This window comes from Nilaparvata lugens, chromosome 7 (assembly GCF_014356525.2).
Source record: "Nilaparvata lugens isolate BPH chromosome 7, ASM1435652v1, whole genome shotgun sequence".
Classification (NCBI taxonomy): domain Eukaryota; kingdom Metazoa; phylum Arthropoda; class Insecta; order Hemiptera; family Delphacidae; genus Nilaparvata; species Nilaparvata lugens.
In genome coordinates, this window is record NC_052510.1 from 41,789,273 (window position 1) to 41,815,461 (window position 26,189).

General features: G+C 35.0%; 1 protein-coding gene across 1 annotated transcript in view; it reads left to right on the plus strand.

The window, feature by feature from the left end:
* Positions 1 to 26,189, plus strand: part of LOC111053765 (metabotropic glutamate receptor 1-like) — a 264,669-nt gene that overhangs the window by 216,418 nt on the left and 22,062 nt on the right. Inside the window, exons 9-12 of the mRNA XM_039431937.1 lie at positions 5,391 to 5,562; positions 6,167 to 6,309; positions 11,692 to 11,863; positions 14,770 to 14,902. Of these exons, the coding sequence (XP_039287871.1) occupies positions 5,391 to 5,562; positions 6,167 to 6,309; positions 11,692 to 11,863; positions 14,770 to 14,902 (620 nt within the window). The remainder of the gene's footprint in view (positions 1 to 5,390; positions 5,563 to 6,166; positions 6,310 to 11,691; positions 11,864 to 14,769; positions 14,903 to 26,189) is intronic.

Below are 26,189 nucleotides of genomic sequence, written 5' to 3' on the forward strand. Positions count from 1 at the left end.
CTATTCATAATAATTGTGGATTGATTTGGCATTAACAAGGATCGATCTTCCATAGTCAGTAGTAAATTAGTTTGCCACAAACATGGACCGCTGTGAAATAAAACAGCCTAAATAATTTCTAAATCCTAAACATAATACTTATCTTTCTAGAAGGAACAATTCAATTATTACATTAGTGTGAATGATTATCTCAAGTACATTCGGACTTTAACCCTTTGAATTGTAACGTAGTCTAATTATACACTCTACTTTTACATTAAGTTAATAATCCAGTTATAACGTTTAAGAAAACTATTGATAATTACTTTTCCCAATGAACTATACGACATAATATTTATGAAAACAAATTATAATAACATTTCTATTTTATTTCAGTGAAATACTTTTGAAGTTATTCAGCTCTCAGAATGAACAACCTTAAATATAATAAAAAAATTATAACAAATAGTTTACCTTCAATAGCGGGTTCGAGTATAGCTTATATACAAATATCTTCATATGTCGAAAAATTCAAAATCACTTAACAAAATAGAAAGAAAGAGACTTGAAGTGAATAATCACATCGTGGAGTAGTTGTTAAACCTAGGGCTGCTTGCTGGCAACTGAATAAGGAGAAAATGATTTCTCCCCTCTACCAATGCCTCGCACTGGCTGGGTGCTCAACCACAGCTGGCTGAGTAAGCACAAATAAATAAATGCTCTCTTTGTTCTTATTCTTCTTCCTAAATGTTAATACTTATTTCGTTATTTGCCATATCATAAATGAAAGGGAAATGAAATTTGATTCATAATCAAAACTCGTTTCAAAGGGATGTAGAATAAAAATGCTAAGATCCACCCCACGAAGATTTGGAATAAGAACTAATTAAGAACAAATTTTGATGATGTTCTTATTTTATGAATCAAGCAATCAATAAAGAATAAAGTGAATAGAAAACGTATAATAATTTTATGATGCTGAGTTCACATGAGTGAGAAAGCAAAAATAGAAAATCATAATTCTTACTAGAGAGACTAAGGGCCAGTTTCCGAGCTCGGGATTCAGCTAATAAGTTCTAGACTATAAAATGGAGTCAGAAAATTGGCTTTCCGAAACGGGGCATAGTCACTGCGTCTACGAACAGGACTGCCCATGATTAAATTAAATTTCAAAAAACTAGAAAACTGATCATAAAATTAAATGAAAAAAAAGTGTGAAGTCTCAGCTATTTTGAATTATTAATTTAGGAATGATTCATTTTGTCAAGGAAAAACGTCTACAATAATTATTATAGAAATGAGAAAATAAAGATTTTTATGAAAACTGCGACTATGCCTCACATGCAGCGCTAGTGTCGTACTTGGAATTGAAATCCGCCATTGAGGGGGCAACCTATAAGATTATTACATACCAATGCCACCAATGCCTTAGTGATTTATAGTATCACAAATAAATAATATATAATATCTCGTGCTAAAATAACCCAATGGCGGCCTTCAATTTCAAGTAAGAGCTATCATTGGGAAGGCATAGGCATTGTGGGTCTATAACTCTTTAAGGTCTTTGTCCGCCACACTTGAACAGCACCATATTTGAACCATCTGGACCAGTTGCTTGCGATTTTTTGCCTTCTTGAGTACTTTCTCCAGCTCTTGTATGCTCAGCAAGTCAATGGTTGTGTCCTCTATTATTCCCTCATTCTCGACTGTCCAAGATCTTCATAATGTTGTACCCATTCCTCCATAGGTACAATGTTCAAATGTGCTGTATCCTTCTCAGTTTTGTTCAGCTGTTTCATTACTTTATAAGCAACTTGCTGCCTTCCATGCAAATCTTCTTCTATTGCTCTAATGAAAGTATCCAAAAATTCTTTGTGTGCTCTTCTCATTGAACCCCTAGCCAAATTCTTCTTCTCGACTGTCTAAGATCTTTGATTCATCTGTATTCCTCTGTAAATGATTTTTGTAAGCTATCTTTTCATCTGCTATTGCTTGCGCTATGTCATTATTCCATATCTTCAAATGTTTCTGGCGTCCTGCTTTTTGTTTTTCCCGAGAGCTTCATTTGCTGCTCTTTTCAAGCAGTATTTTAGATTATTCCACTCCTCATTCAGTTTTTCAGAAGTTAGTAGTTCTGTCAGGCATTGCTGTAAACGCTGTCGGAATAGCCTCTGCACACCCTCTTCTCTCAGTAGATGAACCTTGAAGACCTCTTCCTTTGGCTTCTTGTCACATCCAACAACCTTTTTCCATTTTGCGATGACATTGATTTTTGCTGCCACAAGGTAGTGATCTGAGTTGATGTCTGTAGGCTCTCACATCCTCAACATTCATACTGAGCTTATCATTCACTATGATATAATCCATCAACGACTCTGTCCCTCGTGCCGCCAAAGTGAATATTTATGAATGTCTTTTTTGCGAAAAAATGTATTGGTTATCCATAAGTTGTTAAAGGTTGGAAATTCTCTCAATGCATGACCTTCCTATTCATACACTGTTCTCCAAACGCTCCCACAACATTAGGGATCGTCAAGCTGCCAACTAATAATATTTGTTGATTTTACAGAGTTTAGCTAGAGATAGCTAGAGAGCTGTAAACCGATTCGAAGATGATAAAAGTATGCGCTTTCATTTCAAGGATAATAGTAATATATTAAATCATTATCTGATTATGAGATTTTTTTCATTTATTCATTGCTCATGGATTACAGTATAAATCTGTAATATAGAACTATAGTATAGTACTATTAAATATACACTGCAATAATATTATTCTCTGTAATATTTTTTTTTCTCTTCTTGGAACTGAGTAACTAAGGAGTTGTTACATTCATCCATTCTTGGATAAATATTTCTATCGCTCTCTGAGAGATATTCAGAAGATCAAATAGAGATACTGTGAGGGTCAGAGAATAAGAGACAGTAGATTGAGAGGAAGATAGAGAGAAAGGCCAAATTCGGGAGAGCACTTACTCAATATTCATGAAACTGAGTCAATGATGATGATTGCTTGCAGGCTGCCTCCTTAGAGTTGTCGGAAGGAGCTCACTCAATTTCAGGATTGGCCTTTTCATGGACGCGTTCTGCTCCCCACTAAATATTTGAGCGCTCGTTTCACAAGACGTTTAAGGGATGCTTGCTCAATTATGGAATGGACATGCAACATTATGATTGGCTGCTATGCAGTCAAACGCCGCTGGATGGGTATCCAATTGACTCGTACTCCACTCACTCAAGTGTTATAGTTATTGTTAGCTGATCTGAATAGAACACCATTGCTACTATTGTAAAAAACTTGTCTAGTGAGACTCACCCTATAAAGTCAGTGCAAATGATAGCACAGCAGAGTTGCCTTTTTTTCATCGCCGCCTTCTAGAGTAGAAAGCTATGGCTCAAGTTATTCCGGTAGATCCGATATAATATCAATTATTGATTCTTGTTAATAATGATCAATTCTATCTCAAATACATTAATTGTTCATGATTCAATAATGATATTCTCATCGAAGGTGAAAAATATTCAAGTATTTTATTATAATTCTCTGTAGCCAACAGACAATATTAGAAAACAGTGAAGAGTATTTCCTTTGTTGAATGACAGACAAGCATAGCAAATCAATAATTCTTATGAGGCTCTCACTTTATAGCGTGAATCTCACTAGAAATGGAACGGAAGATGAGAACATCTCGAAATCCCAGTTTTTGTGACTGATTTGGTGTACTCCACAAATATAGATGCAGTAGAGATAGACAGATATAAGGGCTCTGATTATCGTACTAGACAATGCGGTACCGCCACTAATGCCACCCGACACCATTCGCCAAAGTGGTCAGCAATGAAAAATGATACCGAGCGGATTTAAAGGCGATACTCTATCAGAATAGCTTATAAATTCTATTAATCTATATTGCTGTAACTTAATACTATGACCTTTGAGTTTCTTCAAATCAGATGTGTTGGTACTGGATAATTTACATAAATCTCGGGAACATATTATTTCCAAAGATTAAACAATCACTGCTGTATATCGCTGATTTATCCAACTTATTCGGTGAAGAATACAGTTGGTTGATAATTCTAATAATAGGTCAATGATAATAATAAAATAGAATATAACAAGATTGGTTATGCATGAAGATAGGATAATAAATTAAAAGCACATCATTCGAGGAACATAAACATGTAATTACATGAAAAATCAACGAGCAATAAATAAAAAATATAGAGCAACAAATATAAAAATAATATGAGAATAAATATATTTAAAAAAATATCACAGGTAGCTCACAGCTTTGTTTTTTTTTAACAATATTGCCTCGAGTATAGGCTTACAATTAAAATACATAAATAAAACGAACAAGAATCTCACTGGAGAAATGGTAACTTTTTAAAATAAAGGTCTTCATGGTGAAGGCATCAAAAGGGAAGTGGTGTCTCGCTGCTCTAAACTTTTGGCTGAACAGTTCCGTCTCACTTAATTTGCATAGAAATGCTGGGTCGTAGAACTTGAAATGCTGTAAATTTAGAATATGCACGGGAAAATCAGCAGCAAGGAGATATGTCATTCAATTTCCCATCAAGCTGCATACAACTATATCCAAAAATACAAACTGCCATACAACTAACTAAGCACATAGGAAGTCCATATTGAGATATAAAATACTGATTGTTGGATAATTTTCATGAAAATATAGTGCATAAAATTAAGCTAAAACTAAGCACACCTGAGGAGGCGCGGCTTGGTGATACAAAGTGTTGATCTTATAGAGATTGCCTTATCACACCGTTCGACGCCATGTCCGATTCAGTGTGTGTGAGTTCTTCCATTCAAACCAATATAAGCAAGAAGCACCTCCATGCAAAATGCCCCATCGCGCCTCCCAAGGTGTGCATCCAGCTAAAGTTTGTCATGAGATGCATTAACTGTTTGGCGGTACGAAGTTCGCCGGGCCTATAATCAGTCATTGGACGAATCAAGGGTGTGCAAGATTTTGTGCGCCCTGCGATTTGGACGATTGTTTCAATAGTGTTCATTCTCACACTTACAAATTTGAGGTTTTAACACCGAGGACTCAGTATAAAATTTTCATATGTGTGACGTCTCCACCTGGAGCATTGCTCAAATATTATCAGAACCCCCCCAAGGAGCGTTACAATATCAAGAAGAGAGATCTTTGGAAAAAAATTCCTAAAGTTATCAGCATTTATAAGAAATAGGTTACCACCCTCCAGTTTTTCATTAGTGTATCATGTTTATAGGTGTTATATTCAAAGGTTAATAACCATTGTTTATTGTGTTATATTTTGAAGACTATACAAGAGATAAAACACATTGTGATTATTATATATGTTATATTTTCTATAGACTATTATCGAATGCGAATTGCAATTGAGTGTGTTTGTGTCAGGTACAACATAATGAACTTCCAGCAGCTGGCGAATGGCAGCTACGATTACATCCACGTTGGAGACTGGAACAATGGCAGTCTGCAGCTGCGTGAAGCACTGCAGCTGGGGCATGCGCCCTCGGGCCGAGTCGAGTCGGTCTGCTCACGGCCTTGCAACAATGGATACCGCAAGGTATGGCCACATAAATACCAACAATATAGTTCTTATTCTATTTTATAACTCCTTCGTTCATATAGTTCTATATAGCTCCATAAAGCAATATATAGTACGAGTACTATATAACTCTATACTCTGTCCAAAGAACGATGAGCGCTGGATGAATGGTGAGGTGGGGTCTGGCAAACCCCAAGGAATTTTCGTTTTTGAATATTGGCAACACTGGTAACCAGAAAAACCTTCAGATGCTCAGTAGCTTCCAGCTAGACAGTTGCAAGCACTCCTACGTTATGTGTGTGTGTGTGTTTTCCATTATTCAATTTTTTGTATTATAAGTTGAAGTTGCTCTGGGGTATGTCAGACCCCACCTCACCGTTTATGTTTCTTGTTTGAGTTTCCATTGATTGAGAAAAATGACAACCAGAAGCAAACAATTCAGTGATAATGACCCAGATTTTGTAGATAATGTTAGAAGTATATTCAATGAACCTAGAAAGTGATTCAGAAATCAATGATACGTCATTGGAGAAGACGTATCAATAATGAAGTTCTTCCAAGACAGCTACGCTCAATGATTGCTGGACTTTTTGGAGAAATTGTGCCTCAAAATAATGTGCAGGTCGAAGATGTCAGGTTTGCCCAAGGGAACGTGACAGAAAAACAAAATTCCAATGCAAAAGATGTCGTGTTGCATATTGTCTGGGCTGCAGAGCTGATCTTTGCTGTAATTGTGAATAAAATTGAAAGAGCTATAATCGGTATGTGAGTATGTGAACAAGTGCAGAATTTTACTATTCTCTTTTACAGCAGAACTAACTTAATCATTTCCTACTATTCTTCAAGACATTATCAAACGATATCTGTATGGAAGAAGTGGAAAAATATTTTTAATCTTTTTTCAATAATAAAGGAAGCATCTACATATCTAGTACATTTTTAAAGTGTGAACTGAAATTTTCTTTTCACAATAATATTATTATCTTTTTCATTTCTAACACCATTTTCTGGTTCTTTACAAATCCAGGTATTGGTTATAGCAGTTATTTGCAACTAAAATTGATTAAAAGAAATAGAAAGAAATGTTTTGGGGTCTGAGAGACCCCATGTCACCATGAGTGTTAAGATTAGGCCACCTCACCAGTCAAGGGTTAAGGCGACCCTCGCTCCACCACGCGCAGGCACACACGCCCGGCCTACCTGCGCCATTGATATTCTATGTTTACTACGTAGTAGACAGGTAGACAGACCGTCCCTTTGCTCAAACACACTAAAGGAGACTCCGCTTGTGTGTGTGAGTAGTAGGAGGGTCGTCTAATCCTTCAGACTTCATGCCAATTTGGACAGAGTATAATTATTATTACTATGAATCACCGAAATGACTGTTTATAATCAAATTTTAAATCCAATCTCAAGAATTATCCGTATCGACTCACTAATACGACCTGAGGTGCCAACAGGATTGGTGTATTCGCAGACTATTCGTGAGTTTATTTGTTTACAACTTTATTCGAAATTTGGGGGTGAGGTGCTCGGAACCGAGTTCAAGACAGCAGTGAGGGGGGTTCCCATGACATCAGTGTTATCAATACCAATTCATGGGGGCGCTGGAATTTTCGAAATCATGGTGCGTTCATTGGCTTGGAAAGGATGAGCAGTGGGGACCCCTGCTCATACTAACATTTTCAATTTCAATTTGACTTTTCTATTGACATTTTCAATTTGACTAGTCATGAACTGAATTGAACCCTCTTGTTATAGTGTATTTCCTTGTAAATGATACTTGTACAGTATGAATAAATCAAACACCACTAGACATTATAATGGTAGTTCAATTATTTGTAAATGAATGATACTAATAAATAACTACTGCTAACATGATTGAGCTCTTTTGGAGATAAATTTTGTTCTCACTGAAATGTGTACAAATTAATATGAATAATCCGGCACACTTGAACAGCACCATATTTGAACCATCTGGACCAGTTGCTTGCGATTTTTTGCCTTCATGAGTACTTTCTCCAGCTCTTGTATGCTCAGCAAGTCAATGGTTGTGTCCTCTATTATTCCCTCATTCTCGACTGTCCAAGATCTTCATAATGTTGTACCCATTCCTTCATAGGTACAATGCTCAAATGTGTTGTATCCTTCTCAGTTTTGTTCAGCTGTTTCATTACTTTATAAGCAACTTGCTGCCTTCCATGCAAATCTTCTTCTATTGCTCTAATAAAAGTATCCAAAAATTCTTTGTGTGCTCTTCTCATTGAACCCCTAGCCAAATTCTTCTTCTCTGTATAAGTCTGCTTTGATTCATCTGTATTCCTCTGTAAATGATTTTTGTAAGCTATCTTTTCATCTGCTATTGCTTGCGCTATGTCATTATTCCATATCTTCAAATGTTTCTGGCGTCCTGCTTTTTGTTTTTCCCGAGAGCTTCATTTGCTGCTCTTTTCAAGCAGTATTTTAGATTATTCCACTCCTTATTCAGATTTTCAGAAGTTAGTAGCTCTCTCAGGCATTGCTGTAAACGCTGTCGGAATAGCCTCTGCACACCCTCTTCTCTCAGTAGATGAACCTTGAAGACGTCTACCTTTGGCTTCTTGTCACATCCAACAACCTTTTTCCATTTTGCGATGACATTGATTTTTGCTGCGACAAGGTAGTGATCTGAGTTGATGTCTGTAGGCTCTCACATCCTCAACATTCATACTGAGCTTATCATTCACTATGATATAATCCATCAACGACTCTGTCCCTCGTGCCGCCAAAGTGAATATTTATGAATGTCTTTTTTGCGAGAAAATGTATTGGTTATCCATAAGTTGTTAAAGGTTGGAAATTCTCTCAATGCATGACCTTCCTATTCATACACTGTTCTCCAAACGCTCCCACAACATTAGGGATCGTCAAGCTGCCAACTAATAATATTTGTTGATTTTACAGAGTTTAGCTAGAGATAGCTAGAGAGCTGTAAACCGATTCGAAGATGATAAAAGTATGCGCTTTCATTTCAAGGATAATAGTAATATATTAAATTATTATCTGATTATGAGATTTTTTTTCATTTATTCATTGCTCGTGGATTACAGTATAAATCTGTAATATAGAACTATAGTATAGTACTATTAAATATACACTGCAATAATATTATTCTTTGTAATATTTTTTTTCTCTTCTTGGAACTGAGTAACTAAGGAGTTGTTACATTCATCCATTCTTGGATAAATATTTCTATCGCTCTCTGAGAGATATTCATTAGAAGATCAAATAGAGATACTGTGAGGGTCAGAGAATAAGAGACAGTAGATTGAGAGGAAGATAGAGAGAAAGGCCAAATTCGGGAGAGCACTTACTCAATATTCATGAAACTGAGTCAATGATGATGATTGCTTGCAGGCTGCCTCCTTAGAGTTGTCGGAAGGAGCTCACTCAATTTCAGGATTGGCCTTTTCATGGACGCGTTCTGCTCCCCACTAAATATTTGAGCGCTCGTTTCACAAGACGTTTAAGGGATGCTTGCTCAATTATGGAATGGACATGCAACATTATGATTGGCTGCTGTGCAGTCAAACGCCGCTGGATGGGTATCCAATTGACTCGTACTCCACTCACTCAAGTGTTATAGTTATTGTTAGCTGATCTGAATAGAACACCATTGCTACTATTGTAAAAAACTTGTCTAGTGAGACTCACCCTATAAAGTCAGTGCAAATGATAGCACAGCAGAGTTGCCTTTTTTTCATCGCCGCCTTCTAGAGTAGAAAGCTATGGCTCAAGTTATTCCGGTAGATCCGACATAATATAAATTATTGATTCTTGTTAATAATGATCAATTCTATCTCAAATACATTAATTGTTCATGATTCAATAATGATATTCTCATCGAAGGTGAAAAATATTCAAGTATTTTATTATAATTCTCTGTAGCCAACAGACAGTATTAGAAAACAGTGAGGAGTATTTTCTTTGTTCAATGACAGACAAGCATAGAAAATCAATAATTCTTATGAGGCTCTCACTTTATAGCGTGAATCTCACTAGAAATGAAACGGAAGATGAGAACATCTCGAAATCCTATCATATTAAGCAAGTTATTTCTGTATATATATATATATATATATATATATATATATATATACAGAATAAAATATACAGAATATATATACAGAATATATACAGAATATATATACTATATATATATATATACAGAATATATACAGAATATATATATATATATATATATATATATATATTTTTATATTGTAACGTTATTTTTCCTACAACGTGTTCCCTGCTTGGCTGCAGTCGGTAGAGCAAAGATTTCGAATATATTTAATATTTTTAGTGATTCCTGAAAGAGCAATAGTACCAATTTCTCCTAGGAGCTCAAACAGTTATATGCTTTTGCTGGCTGCAAACGTCGGCCGCTTTAACAGTTCACAGTTTTTGTGACTGATTTGGTGTACTCCACAAATATAGATGCAGTAGAGATAGATAGATATAAGGGCTCTGATTATCGTACTAGACAATGCGGTACCGCCACTAATGCCACCCGCCACCATTCGCCAAAGTGGTCAGCAATGAAAAATGATACTGAGCGGATTTAAAGGCGATACTCTATCAGAATAGCTTATAAATTCTATTAATCTATATTGCTGTAACTTAATACTATGACCTTTGAGTTTCTTCAAATCAGATGTGTTGGTACTGGATAATTTACATAAATCTCGGGAACATATTATTTCCAAAGATTAAACAATCACTGCTGTATATCGCTGATTTATCCAACTTATTCGGTGAAGAATACAGTTGGTTGATAATTCTAATAATAGGTCAATGATAATAATAAAATAGAATATAACAAGATTGGTCATGCATGAAGATAGGATAATAAATTAAAAGCACATTCGAGGAACATAAACATGTAATTACATGAAAAATTAACGAGCAATAAATAAAAAATATAGAGCAACAAATATAAAAATAATATGAGAATAAATATATATAAAAAAATATCACAGGTAGCTCACAGCTTTGTTTTTTTAACAATATTGCCTCGAGTATAGGCTTACAATTAAAATACATAAATAAAACGAACAAGAATCTCACTGGAGAAATGGTAACTTTTTAAAATGAAGGTCTTCATGGTGAAGGCATCAAAAGGGAAGTGGTGTCTCGCTTCTCTAAACTTTTGGCTGAACAGTTCCGTCTCACTTAATTTGCATAGAAATGCTGGGTCGTAGAACTTGAAATGCTGTAAATTTAGAATATGCACGGGAAAATCAGCAGCAAGGAGATATGTCATTCAATTTCCCATCAAGCTGCATACAACTATATCCAAAAATACAAACTGCCATACAACTAACTAAGCACATAGGAAGTCCATATTGAGATATAAAATACTGATTATTGGATAATTTTCATGAAACTATAGTGCATAAAATTAAGCTAAAACTAAGCACACCTGAGGAGGCGCGGCTTGGTGATACAAAGTGTTGATCTTATAGAGATTGCCTTATCACACCGTTCGACGCCATGTCCGATTCAGTGTGTGTGAGTTCTTCCATTCAAACCAATATAAGCAAGAAGCACCTCCATGCAAAATGCCGCATCGCGCCTCCTAAGGTGTGCATCCAGCTAAAGTTTGTCATGAGATGCATTAACTGTTTGGCGGTACGAAGTTCGCCGGGCCAGCTAGTTATTCTCATACAATCAGTCATTGGACGAATCAAGGGTGTGCAAGATTTTATGCGCCCTGCGATTTGGACGATTGTTTTAATAGTGTTCATTCTCACACTTACAAATTTGAGGTTTTAACACCGAGGACTCAGTATAAAATTTTCATATGTGTGACGTCTCCATCTGGAGCATTGCTCAAATATTATCAGAACCCCCCCAAGGAGCGTTACAATATCAAGAAGAGAGATCTTTGGAAAAAAAATCCTAAAGTTATCAGCATTTATAAGAAATAGGTTACCACCCTCCAGTTTTTCATTAGTGTATCATGTTTATAGGTGTTATATTCAAACCATTGTTTTTTGTGTTATATTTTGAAGACTATACAAGAGATAAAACACATTGTGATTATGTTATATTTCCTATAGACTATTATCGAATGCGAATTGCAATTGAGTGTGTTTTTGTCAGGTACAACATAATGAACTTCCAGCAGCTGGCGAATGGCAGCTACGATTACATCCACGTTGGAGACTGGAACAATGGCAGTCTGCAGCTGCGTGAAGCACTGCAGCTGGGGCATGCGCCCTCGGGCCGAGTCGAGTCGGTCTGCTCACGGCCTTGCAACAATGGATACCGCAAGGTATGGCCACATAAATACCAACAATATATAGTTCTTATTCTATTTTATAACTCCTTCGTTCATATAGTTCTATATAGCTCCATAAAGCAATATATAGTACGAGTACTATATAACTCTATACTCTGTCCAAAGAACGATGAGCGCTGGATGAATGGTGAGGTGGGGTCTGGCAAACCCCAAGGAATTTTCGTTTTTGAATATTGGCAACACTGGTAACCAGAAAAACCTTCAGATGTTCAGTAGCTTCCAGCTAGACAGTTGCAAGCACTCCTACGTTATGTGTGTGTGTGTTTTCCATTATTCAATTTTTTTGTATTATAAGTTGAAGTTGCTCTGGGGTATGTCAGACCCCACCTCACCGTTTATGTTTCTTGTTTGAGTTTCCATTGATTGAGAAAAATGACAACCAGAAGCAAACAATTCAGTGATAATGACCCAGATTTTGTAGATAATGTTAGAAGTATATTCAATGAACCTAGAAAGTGATTCAGAAGTCGATGATACGTCATTGGAGAAGACGTATCAATAATGAAGTTCTTCCAAGACAACTACGCTCAATGATTGCTGGACTTTTTGGAGAAATTGTGCCTCAAAATAATGTGCAGGTCGAAGATGTCAGGTTTGCTCAAGGGAACGTGACAGAAAAACAAAATTCCAATGCAAAAAATGTCGTGTTGCATATTGTCTGGGCTGCAGAGCTGATCTTTGCTGTAATTGTGAATAAAATTGAAAGAGCTATAATCAGTATGTGAGTATGTGAACAAGTGCAGAATTTTACTATTCTCTTTTACAGCAGAACTTACTTGATCATTTCCTACTATTCTTCAATACATTATCAAACGATATCTGTATGGAAAAAGTGGAAAAAATATGTTTAATCTTTTTTCAATAATAAAGGAAGCATCTACATATCTAGTACATTTTTAAAGTGTGAACTGAAATTTTTTTTCACAATAATATTATTATCTTTTTCATTTCTAACACCATTTTCTGGTTCTTTACAAATCCAGGTCTTGGTTATAGCAGTTATTTGCAACTAAAATTGATTAAAAGAAATAAAAAGTTGAAATAAAAAGAAATGTTTTGGGGTCTGAGAGACCCCATGTCACCATGAGTGTTAACATTAGGCCACCTCACCAGTCAAGGGTTAAGGCGACCCTCGCTCCACCACGCGCAGGCACACACGCCGGCCTACCTGCGCCATTGATATTCTATGTTACTACGTAGTAGACAGGTAGACAGACCGTCCCTTTGCTCAAACACACTAAAGGAGACTCCGCTTGTGTGTGTGAGTAGTAGGAGGGTCGTCTAATCCTTCAGACTTCATGCCAATTTGGACAGAGTATAATTATTATTACTATGAATCACCGAAATGACTGTTTATAATCAAATTTTAAATCCAATCTCAAGAATTATCCGTATCGACTCACTAATACGACCTGAGGTGCCAACAGGATTGGTGTATTCGCAGACTATTCGTGAGTTTATTTGTTTACAACTTTATTCGAAATTTGGGGGTGAGGTGCTCGGAACCGAGTTCAAGACAGCAGTGAGGGGGGTTCCCATGACATCAGTGTTATCAATACCAATTCATGGGGGGCGCTGGAATTTTCGAAATCATGGTGCGTTCATTGGCTTGGAAAGGATGAGCAGTGGGGACCCCTGCTCATACTAACATTTTCAATTTCAATTTGACTTTTCTATTGACATTTTCAATTTGACTAGTCATGAACTGAATTGAACCCTCTTGTTATAGTGTATTTCCTTGTAAATGATACTTGTACAGTATGAATAAATCAAACACCACTAGACATTATAATGGTAGTTCAATTATTTGTAAATGAATGATACTAATAAATAACTACTGCTAACATGATTGAGCTCTTTTGGAGATAAATTTTGTTCTCACTGAAATGTGTACAAATTAATATTCATAATGTGAAACAAACATAAACTACATTTCGGAATGGTATATCATGGACGTAGATCCTGGGGGGGCCTCGGGGGACGCGTCCCCCTCAATATTTTATAGTATTGACTATGTCCCCCAGAAAAATTCATTGAAGATTTAAATGATAATAACACATTTTTATTAGTTTCCTTGTAAACTGGCCTTGTTGTAAGAAATATTTATATAGTGTCGTTTGTATGACAAGAGTGACCAGTGTACAAAGTATTCTAGTGATATCTATATCCATAGATATAGCCTAGATACTTTTCACAAGAATTTAGTATGAGCATCCGATTTAAGGTGTTCGTCTATTCTGATACCTAAGTATTTTGTACCTGCAACTCTTTTAAAACAAGGACAGCTACAAGAGTTAGGATCAGAAAGATTTATTATACCTTGTTTTGCTTTTGAAAAGAATTATGTAGGCTATTCATGTTAAGCTTGAGTTGATCTTTAAACACAGTTTTTGCTATTAAGTGAAAATGATAAATTACAGCTTTATATGGTTATTTAGCTATCCTGCTTTGGTTGGTAATAAAAACAAACAATACAACTAAAGCTGGTTTTTTTACCCACTAATTTACCACTGCCGAATAAGAGGATTTAAAACATATTTGAAGTAAAACATACTTCAAAAACCATCATTTCAATTTTAAGCTATTTTTCAGAAAAATCTTCGGTGGTGGGCACCCCCCCCTCAGTACGTCCCCCCCAATGTCTAACAGCTATCTACGCCAATGTGGTATATCAATTACAATTTGAGGAAGAAACAGTTTTGGGATGTGGCTGCTGGTCCTCCCCCAGTTATTCTGATGATTTCTGTTATTGTACCATACTGAATCATCACTGAGGATAATTCCGTCATTACATGGTGCTTATTAATTTATTAGTTTGTGATTGAGTAATTCATTTCGATGATGAGTTTCCGAAATAATAAATTATTAATTTGTTGCAGAGTTTGCAGAGTGGGGGCCAGGAGAAGAAGTGCTGCTGGGTGTGTGTCCCCTGTGATAGGCACGAAATAATAGTGGACGAATTCACCTGCAAGCCATGTGCACTCGGATACTGGCCCAACATCAACAAAACTGGTATTACATTTGTATTACGCCTTATCAGCCATCTCATATACTATTTTGTTTTATTTCCACCATAACTGATCAAAAATAATGAGTATGGAATATAAGGACTACATTGTCATCATTAAAATCTTGATCTTTTTTTATCTTGGATACATTTTTTCTGGAGGGATCGGCACTATGAATGAAACCACCATTGTGTGGGACATGCTTCATTAGAACACAGTGAATAATACAATCGGAAAAATCTGGTGTGGTACACTCACACAACTTTCCTTGCTCATTGAACTGTAAACCTCATTCTTGAACAAGAATAATTCAGGGGAATAACATAATGACGATTGGCGGCAACATTATTTGAAACTACGATCAGACTACTGTTTATGTGTACTGTATGTGTATATACAGAGTAGGTGAAAAGTCCGAGAACGGCTTAATATCTCATACAAAAAGGTGATTCGATGGTGGGTGTGATTGGAGATCCTACTCAAATTGAAAATACCACTTTACCATGACTTTGAGAATCTGGTCCGCCATCTTGGATCCACCATGTTGAATGCAACTTCATTTTTTAAATGGGAAGGTGGTCATGCCATACATGATTTCGATACAGAATTTCAAGAAAAAATAAGTGGCGAAACCCGCATATCAATATCTCAAACCTTTTCAAAGATATTCACATTATTAATCAATATTATTCAAAGCAGAAAAGAGAGGAAAAAGTATGAGAATGGCTTAGTATCTCATAAGAAAATGTGAATCCAAGATGAGTGTGATCAGGGATCCCACTCGAATTGAAAATACTACTTTACTATGACTATAAAAATCTGGTCCGCCATCTTGGATCCGCCATGTTGAATGCTACTTCATTGACGAGGACAAGAGGGTTTCGTATATTTATAGCATGCTAAGTGAAGGATATGAATGTTTGAAAAGTATATTTGAATGTTTATTAATATATGTGAGCAAATATAAAACACAAAACATAATAAAAAAATAAAAAGGAAGTAAAACCTAATTTTTCTACACGCATTGATACATTCTGCACACTAAAGCTGAATCTGACTGTTTGCCAATCAGAGCACAGTATTTGCTCGGCGCTAAAAAATATTTAATTCAAAATCTCCACGTGGTCTTTATTAACATTATAAAAATCTGTAATTGTTGTAGAATGCATGAAACAATGTAGTTAAGATAAAATAAGAGTTAAGGATAATATGCTCTAGTACTATGTACTATTTGACAGTATTAAACTGAGTCATCGCGGATTATTTGAAATCCACCAATAGGAAAATATATTCAAAATTTATGCAAATTTAGAGTCGGAAGTACCGTCGAGAGAGAATAAGGAAAGACCAACTGCCCACTTCTTGCCAGAGATCGACCAAGACGCCAGTCATCATAAATAAATAAATAAATATCATTTTATTGCCGTTGAATTCTTAGAACAATAGTCAAAGTCAAATATTGATTACAGTAAGACAAAAGATAGAATCAAATTCTACAGCAACTGTACATACAAAATTACATTACTGAGTCTTAAAAATAATACTGTACCTAAGTAAACTGTAAGTCAATTGGATTTTTCAAATACATTAATAATATTCATTTGAATGTACAAAACATATCCCTTACAGCACAACTTGAGCCTTTAGAACAATATATAAATACAAATAGAAACCTCTTAACTCTAAGCAATAATTATTTCACTCTCAAAGAACTCTTCAGCACTATAAAAAGGATTTATCACAAGCCAATTCAATAATCTCGTCTTAAATTTATTTTCTGTCTCTGAAATATTAAATCTGTATGTGATTTATTGCAAATTTTTATACCAAATGTATCATAACTTTTTGGCTGTTTTGGATAACCTATGATAGGGAATATCAATCCTATGACAATTTCTTGTGTTATAGCTATGAGTTTGATGCCTTAATTTTAAATTGGATGAGTTTTTTTTTTAACATGCAATGATACAGTATATATATAAAAATTCACTATTGTCATTATTCTTAGCTGGACGAAAAGAGGCTTACAGTGTGCTAGTCTATGAGAATCAGTTAAAACCCTGACCACCTTCTTTTGCAATAATGAAATATTTTCTGCATGACTACTATTTCCCCACAGTAGTATGCCATATGTTGCAATACTCTGAAAAAAGGCAAAATATATATCGATCTCAAATAATTATCTGGAACATGATTTTTCAGTTGTCTGATCAGATAAATCACTCTTGAAAGTTTGCTTGATATATAATTAATATGAGCTTCCCAAGTCAAATATCTGTCAATGAATATCCCCAGAAATTTTACATTGCTTATTGCATCCACACAATCTAAGCCACCTCTAAGGGTGAAGTGCATAGTCTGTGTTTTATTCTCATTGAGCATGAAGCCGTTAGCCCTAAACCATGTTGCTGCTTGCATCAGAGTGGTCTCAGTTAGATTTTTGAGATTTTGAAGGTCAGTACATTTATTGATAAGTGTTGTGTCATCAGCATACAGTATTGAACGGCAATTTAGAACAGCAGGAAGGTCATTTATCATAAGAATAAAAAGCAGTGGCCCGAGAACTAATCCCTGTGGGACACCGAATTTTACACATGCTACATCTGATCTCTTATCTCCAATGTGTGTATGTACTTGTCTACGTCCCACAAGATAAGTTTTAAATAAGCTAAGATCTGCTCCACAAACGCCATGAAATTTCAATTTATCCAGTAAGAGAGAGTGCACAACACAATCAAAAGCTTTGCTCAGGTCACAAAGGTCACCTGAGCATACTCTTTATTTTCAAAAGTGCTCAGAATATTCCTGACAAGAGCATCCATGGCTCCAGTAGTTGACCTACCCTTAACAAATCCATTCTGAGCATTACTTATAATATTGTTCTCTTGAAGATATTCATATAACTGCCTATGCATTATGGTCTCAAGGACTTTTGAAAAACATGGCACCAATGAGATGGGACGATAGCTACCTGGAATATCTTTAGGCCCCTTCTTATAGACAGGTACAATTCTGGAAACTTTTAGCACTTCAGGAAAAACTCCATCTCTCAGGCATCTATTTATACAATATGTGAATGGATAAATAATATTATGAATAATCTTCTTCAATATATTACTTGAAAAGCCGTAAATATCAACACTGGATGAAGCTTTGAAACTAAGTACTATATCAAGCACTTCACGTGTGGAGACTTTGTGAGATGAGAATTTGGGCTTATCCTGGTTAAGAGGGAAATTGAAGTTTTGCTCCAATAAATTAATTGCCGTTAAATCTTATCATGAACATTCATCACTGCGTCCAAGAAAAACGTATTCATTTCATTGGGTGTGAATGGAATTGGATCTTTTCGAGCCTCTTCCTGAACAGATTTTATTATTTTCCATGCGGTTTTGCACTTATTACTAGTAACCGCATGAGAGCAATAGACTGATTCCCTTATGAAAATTACATTCTATTTATTACCAGAGTTTAAGTATCAAAGACTTTTAATGAGTAATAAACCTAACTCAGTGAAGTCACACTATGACATGAGTTATTAATTTAAATATCCCCATTGGAGAGGACGACAGCAGCCCATCAGAAAGGCATAGAACACACGAGGTGAATCCATGCTACATCTTTAAATTTGTGAGAAATGGACTCACGTGAGTTACAGAGATATAGTTTCCTAAGAAGGCCCTCAGTGCTACGAATTAATAGAAATTTCATAAAGCTAGCACGTCAAAGGTATTACGTAAAAATCAAGCTTGATTTAGAGAAAATTGTGCAAGTAGTATTAATAAGGGAAAAGTCATTCATTTAGAATATAGTTATATAAATTTAGAAATTAGTATATGAGAACTAATTATTGAATTATATATCACTATTTGAAATTATTAAATATGCTCAGTTAATGTGTTTAAATATCAGTATTATTAGTGTAATAAGAATTATGGAAGTTCAAAGTTGACGAGATAAATTATTTATCTAAGAGCAACCGCTCTTACAAATATAAAAAATACCACACCACATATGAATGGTTGGCAATCTGCATCTTTACACAATGGCTCCACAACGTGGGACTCTATCACAAGAGGTAACCCCCCAGGAAGCACGTCTTCACAAACTACAGACCAATCTCTATCATATCAGTTTTGTCCAAATTGCTAGAGATCATCCTCAATGAACAAATTGTGAATTATTTCGAGAAGAATAATTTATTTGATGACTCTCAATTCGGATATAGGTCTGAACTAGGCACTGTTAGGGCAGCTGTTTCTTTTATCAGTAATTTATTGTATTTTTGGTCCAGATAATAAAGCATGTGTCAATGTGAGACTATATGATTTATCAAAAGCATTCGATACTGTCTCTCATGCTCTTCTATTGAAAAAGTTACAGTTTTATGGATTCAAGGAGTAGGCTGTGTCACTAATGCAGTCGTATTTATGTGATCGATTTTTTGTGATGGAAAAGAGTCAGGATATCTACCTGTGAAGCATGGTGTTCCTTAGGGATCAATTCTTGGTACTGTCCATCATTTACATGAATGACCTGCCTAATGTTTTATCGAATCCATTAGTACAGAGCTTTCTCTTTGCTGATGACATCAATATCTGTCTCAGGTCTAATTCACATGAAGTATTGAGAAACAAATCAAAAAATATTCCAGAATCTATACAAGATTGGTGTACTGCTAATATTTTATGCATTAATGAAGGCAAAATACAAGATTCAGAATTAGATTATATGACAAGAAATACCACAGAAGCTGTAAGTCATTCTGTGAATTTTCTAGGATTTATGATTGATGAGAATCTGGATAGAGAGAAAAACAATATGAATATTGAGTCGAAAATCAGTAAAGGCATATTCCTGATACGCAGATTGAGACTGTGTGTAAGCTCTAAGGTACTGAGAACGGTCTATTTTGCATTCATCCAAAGTCATTTGAGTCGAGGTACCTTACTCTTGGGTCAAAAATTCTCTAGTGTAAGGCTACTGAGGATGCGAAAAACATGCATTAGACTAATTTGTGGACTTCCTTCCCGATCTCATTGTAGAGAGGGGTTTGTTCGTCTTGGTGTGATGACGGTTCCTGCACTGTTTATCTTTCAAAGCCTACTATATATAAAAGAAGATATCCATTTATATGATGCTTTGGGTTCATATCACTCATATGGAACAAGGAATAGGGCTACTTTGAGTTTAATCAGGTTCAATTATACCAGGACTCAAAAAACATTCATCTATACAGCGATAAAATTATATAACTTTTCACCTCCTTCAATCAGGAACCTAGAGATTGGAAAATTTGAGAATAAATTGGAAGCAATTTTGTCAGAAAATTGCATTATACATTGGATGAATATTTCGAAATAAATCTTGAAGTGGAATAGCCTTATTACTCGATTGTTATATTGAGATCAGAGAAAAATTTCTTGGTGTAGAATTAGTTATAATGATTTACCTGTGTGCGATTGTGACTTATATTATTCAATAGTTCTATTTATTTTTTATGTGTCTTCTTTTGTTACCATTTGACGTTGTAATGCATTTGATGTTCTCTTTTGCTGCTACAATAAAAGATTTATTTATTTTACCACAATATCAACTTCTCAACTACACAAAAAGGAAAAAATAATAATTATGAGTATTTAGAATAAATTCTAGTTCAGTATTCAAGAAATTGATCGATTGCAGTATCAACTTACAATATTCATCAATTTTTTGGTAGTCAAATTCAGATTTGCAATAACTTTTCTTTTAGCTTCTCTTCAAATCACTAGCCAATAACGATACCAAATTAAACTTGCAATAACTATTCTCTGATTTCATTAGTCAGGTTTTTTCAAGTCTGGTCATGAGAAAGGAACCAGAAACTAGTTATTCATCAGCTCTATACCATAGTGTGAAAGGGTGAAACACACCTCAATGGAAATAGCTGAATGACAGGTGTATAGCGCTATACTTCCTGGAAGATATAATATCCGTAGAAAAGACAACATTCCTGCACTATTGTGCAGGTGTATAGCGCTATACTTCCTGGAAGATATAATATCCGTAGAAAAGACAACATTCCTGCACTATTGTCTATTATTGGAAGCAATCCTCTATGCGAAAAGGACAGTCCCAAGTTTTGGTTTCACATTATTGTCAGAAACGTGAATGACAAATCTAAAAATTAAAGTTTATTTACATTTCTAAAACCTCACAAGTAGTTACTGTTGATGTTTACAATTTTTCCAAAATTGAATCTTCTCCTTTTGAAGGGTACGGTACAGTAATGTAAGAATTGATCTTGTGTTTTGATTTAATAATTTTTCATTCCTCCACAATCAAGTTCAAAAGACTAGATTCTAGAAATATATGAAAAGATTCTTCCAAGAATTTCTATAGCATTGGCTTCCAAGCAAAGCCAAGAGTTTGGAAAAAACGAAAGAATAGTATACTGTAATATAGTAACCAGTCTAATTCAGTATAGCCCTACGTGATGTTCTCTTGTACGTTTCACTATGAAAACTACTTTCCAAATAGTTTCCAGCATTAGCATACATATAATATCCATGATGGGAATCTCAAAAATAATATTTTTGGTCATGAAGAACAGATGTCAGAAAACGTTTTTCTGTCTTTTACAACGTAATAACTGGAAAAAATTTGTGTTATAACAATAAAACATCTTAAAACAAGAGTTCTAATTGAGCGATCTGTGATATTTTTCTTGTGTATTTTCTCGTATTGTGTTTGCATTATTTGTTTCATATATTTTTTCTGCCCGTTGATTTTATTGTAATTATATATCTATTGATTGAATGGTGTTCTTTTCATTTTTGATCCTGTCTTCATGCAAGACCGATCTTGTACTAGTATTTTTATTTATTATTATTGACACATTAATGGAAGTATCAACCAACTGTATTCTTCATCGAATAAGTTGGATAAATCAGCGATATACAGTATCGATCAATAAGTCTTCAGAAATAATACATTCTCAATATTTATTTAAATGGTTCAATCCATTCACTGAAATCAAACAGACTAAAATACAAGGTCCTAGTATTAAGTCGAAGCAGTATTACAGCTTCTTCAACATCTATAATTGCGGGACCAGTCAATCTAGCAGTAAAGATTGCCGATTGATAAAGCAGCAGCAGTTTGCAGCAATTAATATCAGAATTTGGTATAAGCTCATCGAAGAGCTGGTAAGAATTGTATGGTATTTGTTCGGACGTTATATGAATGTTCCCCTTTGTTGTCTGGCGTTGTGTGGTGGTGGGGGCAATTGAAGGGTGATGCGCAAAGCATAATTGTGCCAATTGCCATTTGCGAGCCAATCAAACAACTCACTTCTCGTTATGTCGATTTTTGCAAAGTGATCTGTTGATTTATTGTGATTTATTACTAGTGTCGTCTCGTCTCGTATCGTGATCTGGACCTGGGATCCTGGAAGCAAGGAGGATTTGGACATTAAGGTAGGCCTATGTTATTGTGCACTTAGCCACTTCAAATTGTTCAACTTGCTACCCGACGCCAGACAACCCCAAAATGTTCTCGATGTAATTGATACAGTCCACAAACCAGAGTGCTGTTTGAGCCAGCCTCTGTCGAATATACAGTATTTTTATTTCAGTAGGTTTTTCCATGTCAATTGTCAGGGATTATCAAATTCCAAATTAGAGTTAGAAGTTATGATGTCCTGTAAAACTTGGAATAATGACGTACTATGTTTAACCGAACATTGGTTGCGAGATTTCGAATTAAGTATGCTCTCATCATTGCCCGACTATAGATTGGTTGCTCACTTTAGTAGGAGAATAAAAGTACGTGGTGGCTCTTGCATATTTGTTCGAGAACAATCTATTGATAGTTGCAAGGTCCGAAATGACTTGGGTTTGATGGCACTGGAAAGTGTATTTGAAATTTCAGCAGTAGAAATGAAACTGAAAACTATGCCGCTAAAAATGATAGTCCTTTGTGTATATAGAGCGCCAAACTCTAACTGCGATGATTTTATTGAACTACTAAGAAACGTTCTCTCTAAAGTTAATAAAGAAAATCGTAAATTAGTATGCATTTGTGGAGACTTTAATATAGACTATTGTAAAGACGACAAAAACAAAAATATATTAAAAACCTGATATCAACATTTAACTTGAATAAAGTAACCAACGGTCCTACTAGAATAACTTCAAGCACGTCTAGTGAATTAAACTATATAATAACAAACTATGCACCGACCCTATGTAGAAGCGAGACAATTCCTTGTTCATTTTCAGACCATGAGGGTAGCAGTGTTAAATTTCTTGTTAACGATCCTAAATATATAGTCCCACCTGATAAAGTAACTAGTAAAGTCTGTAAAGGTAATGAAGAAAAAAAGATTTTACGTGTCATTAACAAGACTAATATTGAACTCTTAAATCACGGACTGGCAAATGAAAATTGGAATACCGTCTATTATAGTAGAAACGTTGAAGATATGTACAACAATTTTTTATCCACTTACATAAATCATTGTAATAGCTCTGTTCCGGAAAGACCAGCAAAAATTATAAAAAAAGACAGCTATCATGGATAACGCAGGGCATAAAAGTATCTGGCGAAAAGTTGAAAACAATGAATTCTCTACTAAAGAACCCAATTATGAGAGATTCAATGATCCATATTATCTCTGAAAATGGTATACGATATTTTAGCTTTATATCCTATTATAAAGTATATAAGAGTATTTACAGGAAGGTTTTGAAAACAGCCAAAAAAATAGCTGCCAATAAGTATATTTATAGTTCTAGTAACCAAACAAAAGCCATTTGGACATTAGTCAGAAATGAAACATGTAAGAGTAAAATTAATAAATCAGAGACTATTATAGCTACCGATACTGGGATTGTAAAAACTGGAAAAGAAGCTGCTGACCTCTTGAATAGATATTTCATAAATACGCCATTATCTATCCAGAGAGAGATAACACAGCATAATAATATTAACTTCCGAATTTTTTAGATGTTAACACTTCCCGTACCAATAGTTTAAAACTAAATTCTTTCGATCCATTGACCTCTGAAGAGCTTCAGGAAACAATAAAGTCATTGAAAAATAAAAAATCTTATGATTGTCAAAATATATCAAATTATTTAGTTAAACAATCAGCCATGTCGATTTTAAAGCCACTTACATTCATTTACAATAGTTCAATGCAGACTGGCTATCTACCTTCAAAGCTTAAGCTGTCAAGAATCATTCCTATACATAAAAAAGGGAATAATGTCCTTCCTGAAAACTATCGTCCTGTTGCTAATCCTCCTGTTTTTTCAAAAATTTTCGAATATGTAATATTGAGGCGATTAAGGAAGTATTTGAATAGGGTTGGTTTGCTGTCTCCCAAACAATTTGGTTTCAGGCCGGGATTTTCTATAAATGATGCTGTTTTTTCTTTGATGAATGAGGTGCTGATTCCGGTGGATAGAAGATCAAAAGTTTGTGGCGTTATAGCCGATTTATCAAAGGCGTTCGACCTTGTAAATGAGGAAATTCTATTGGAAAAGCTCAAATTTTATGGTTTTCAGGGTCCGGTTTTGAAATGGTTCAAGTCATATTTTGAGGATAGATATCAGAGGGTCGTTATTGAATCTCACCCAAATATATACAAATCTAAATGGTTAAAAACAAGAAGCGGAGTACCTCAGGGAACCGTGTTAGGTCCTTTGCTATTTTTACTTTACATTAATGATTTGCCTTCTCATCTAGATCCAGCTCACTGCGTTTTGTATGCGGACGATGTCAGCATTCTACTAAAAAATGATAGTCAATCTAACTAATATTGACTTACAATGCCAGGAAGCTCTTCTCAAATTGGATGATAATTGGCTAGCTGCAAATATGCTGAGCTTAAATTATAGTAAAACCAAAGAAATCCCTTTCAGGACGTCAAGAGGGGCTAATTTAAGGATTGGGAACCGCGACATAGAGTGTGTTAGAGACATAAAAGTACTTGGGATAGTTGTAGATTCAGATATTTCATGGAAACCACATTTGGAACACTTAAAAGGTAAACTTAGCTCTGCAATTTTTGCTATCAGAAATTTAAAATCATTGCTTAAAAAAGAAACGCTCAGACAGGTTTACTTTTCATTATTTCACTCCCTTTTGACATTTGGCATAGTTTTCTGGGGAAATTCAAGTGATGTTATTCAAATATTCAGACTACAGAAATGGGCACTGAGAGTAATGTCGGGAGAAACAAGACGAACTAGTTGCAGGCCTATTTTCAAGGAATTAAAAATCCTTCCCTTGCCTAGTTTGTACATTTTTGAAACTATATGTTTTATTAAGAGACACCAACACGAGTTTTATACAGGAGAGGCATTTCATAGCTATGAAACTCGATATAGGCACAATTTGAGAGATGGAGTTCATCGAACAAATCTTTACCAACGGGGAGTGAGAAGCGCTGGTATAAGATTGTTCAACACGTTACCAACACATATAAAAGAACTGAACGGTAAATTTTTTAAAACTAAACTAAAAAATGAGTTGTTGACTATTTCCGCCTATTCAACTGCGGAATTTACGGCTCACTATGAGCAATAATACTTAGGATATAGTGACTATTCTATTCTATTGACTTATTATTTTGACGATTCTACATACCCCTTTTATAGGTGGTCAAAAGATGAATAAAATATATTATATATTATATTATATATTATATTATATTGTCAAGATAAATCTTTTATAGGTGGTCAAAAGATGAATAAAATATATTATATATTATATTATATATTATATTATATTGTCAAGATAAATCAAAAATATTCAAATATCTCATGCTCTACCACCAGACTGCCAGCTGGGCATATGTAACCCCAAAAAGACGTTACAACACAGACTCACACACAAATCATGTTTTTGGACTCGGCGGACCTTGAAACGTATAGAAAACTTGAAACCAGGGTACCTTAATTTTTTTGGGAAAGCAATACTTTCCTTACCTATGGTGATAGGGCAAGGAAAGTAAAAACAGAAGAACATGATTGAAAACCTGCTTTCTTGGAAATAGTGAAAGTTCAAGTGAAGCAATTACATTAGTAAGGTCGATTAAAATATGAAAATAAGTGATATTTTATGAAAAAATGACATTAGTATGGAGTCAATTGGGATGAAGAAGAATTTCATCAAATAATTTTGATTCTGATCATTCAGGTGATGAAATCCTCTGCAAGCTGAGATAGCATGAAGGTGATGTTGTGATGTGTACCACAGAAGTTAGCTGAAACGATTTATGACATGTATGGATTCGAATGTGT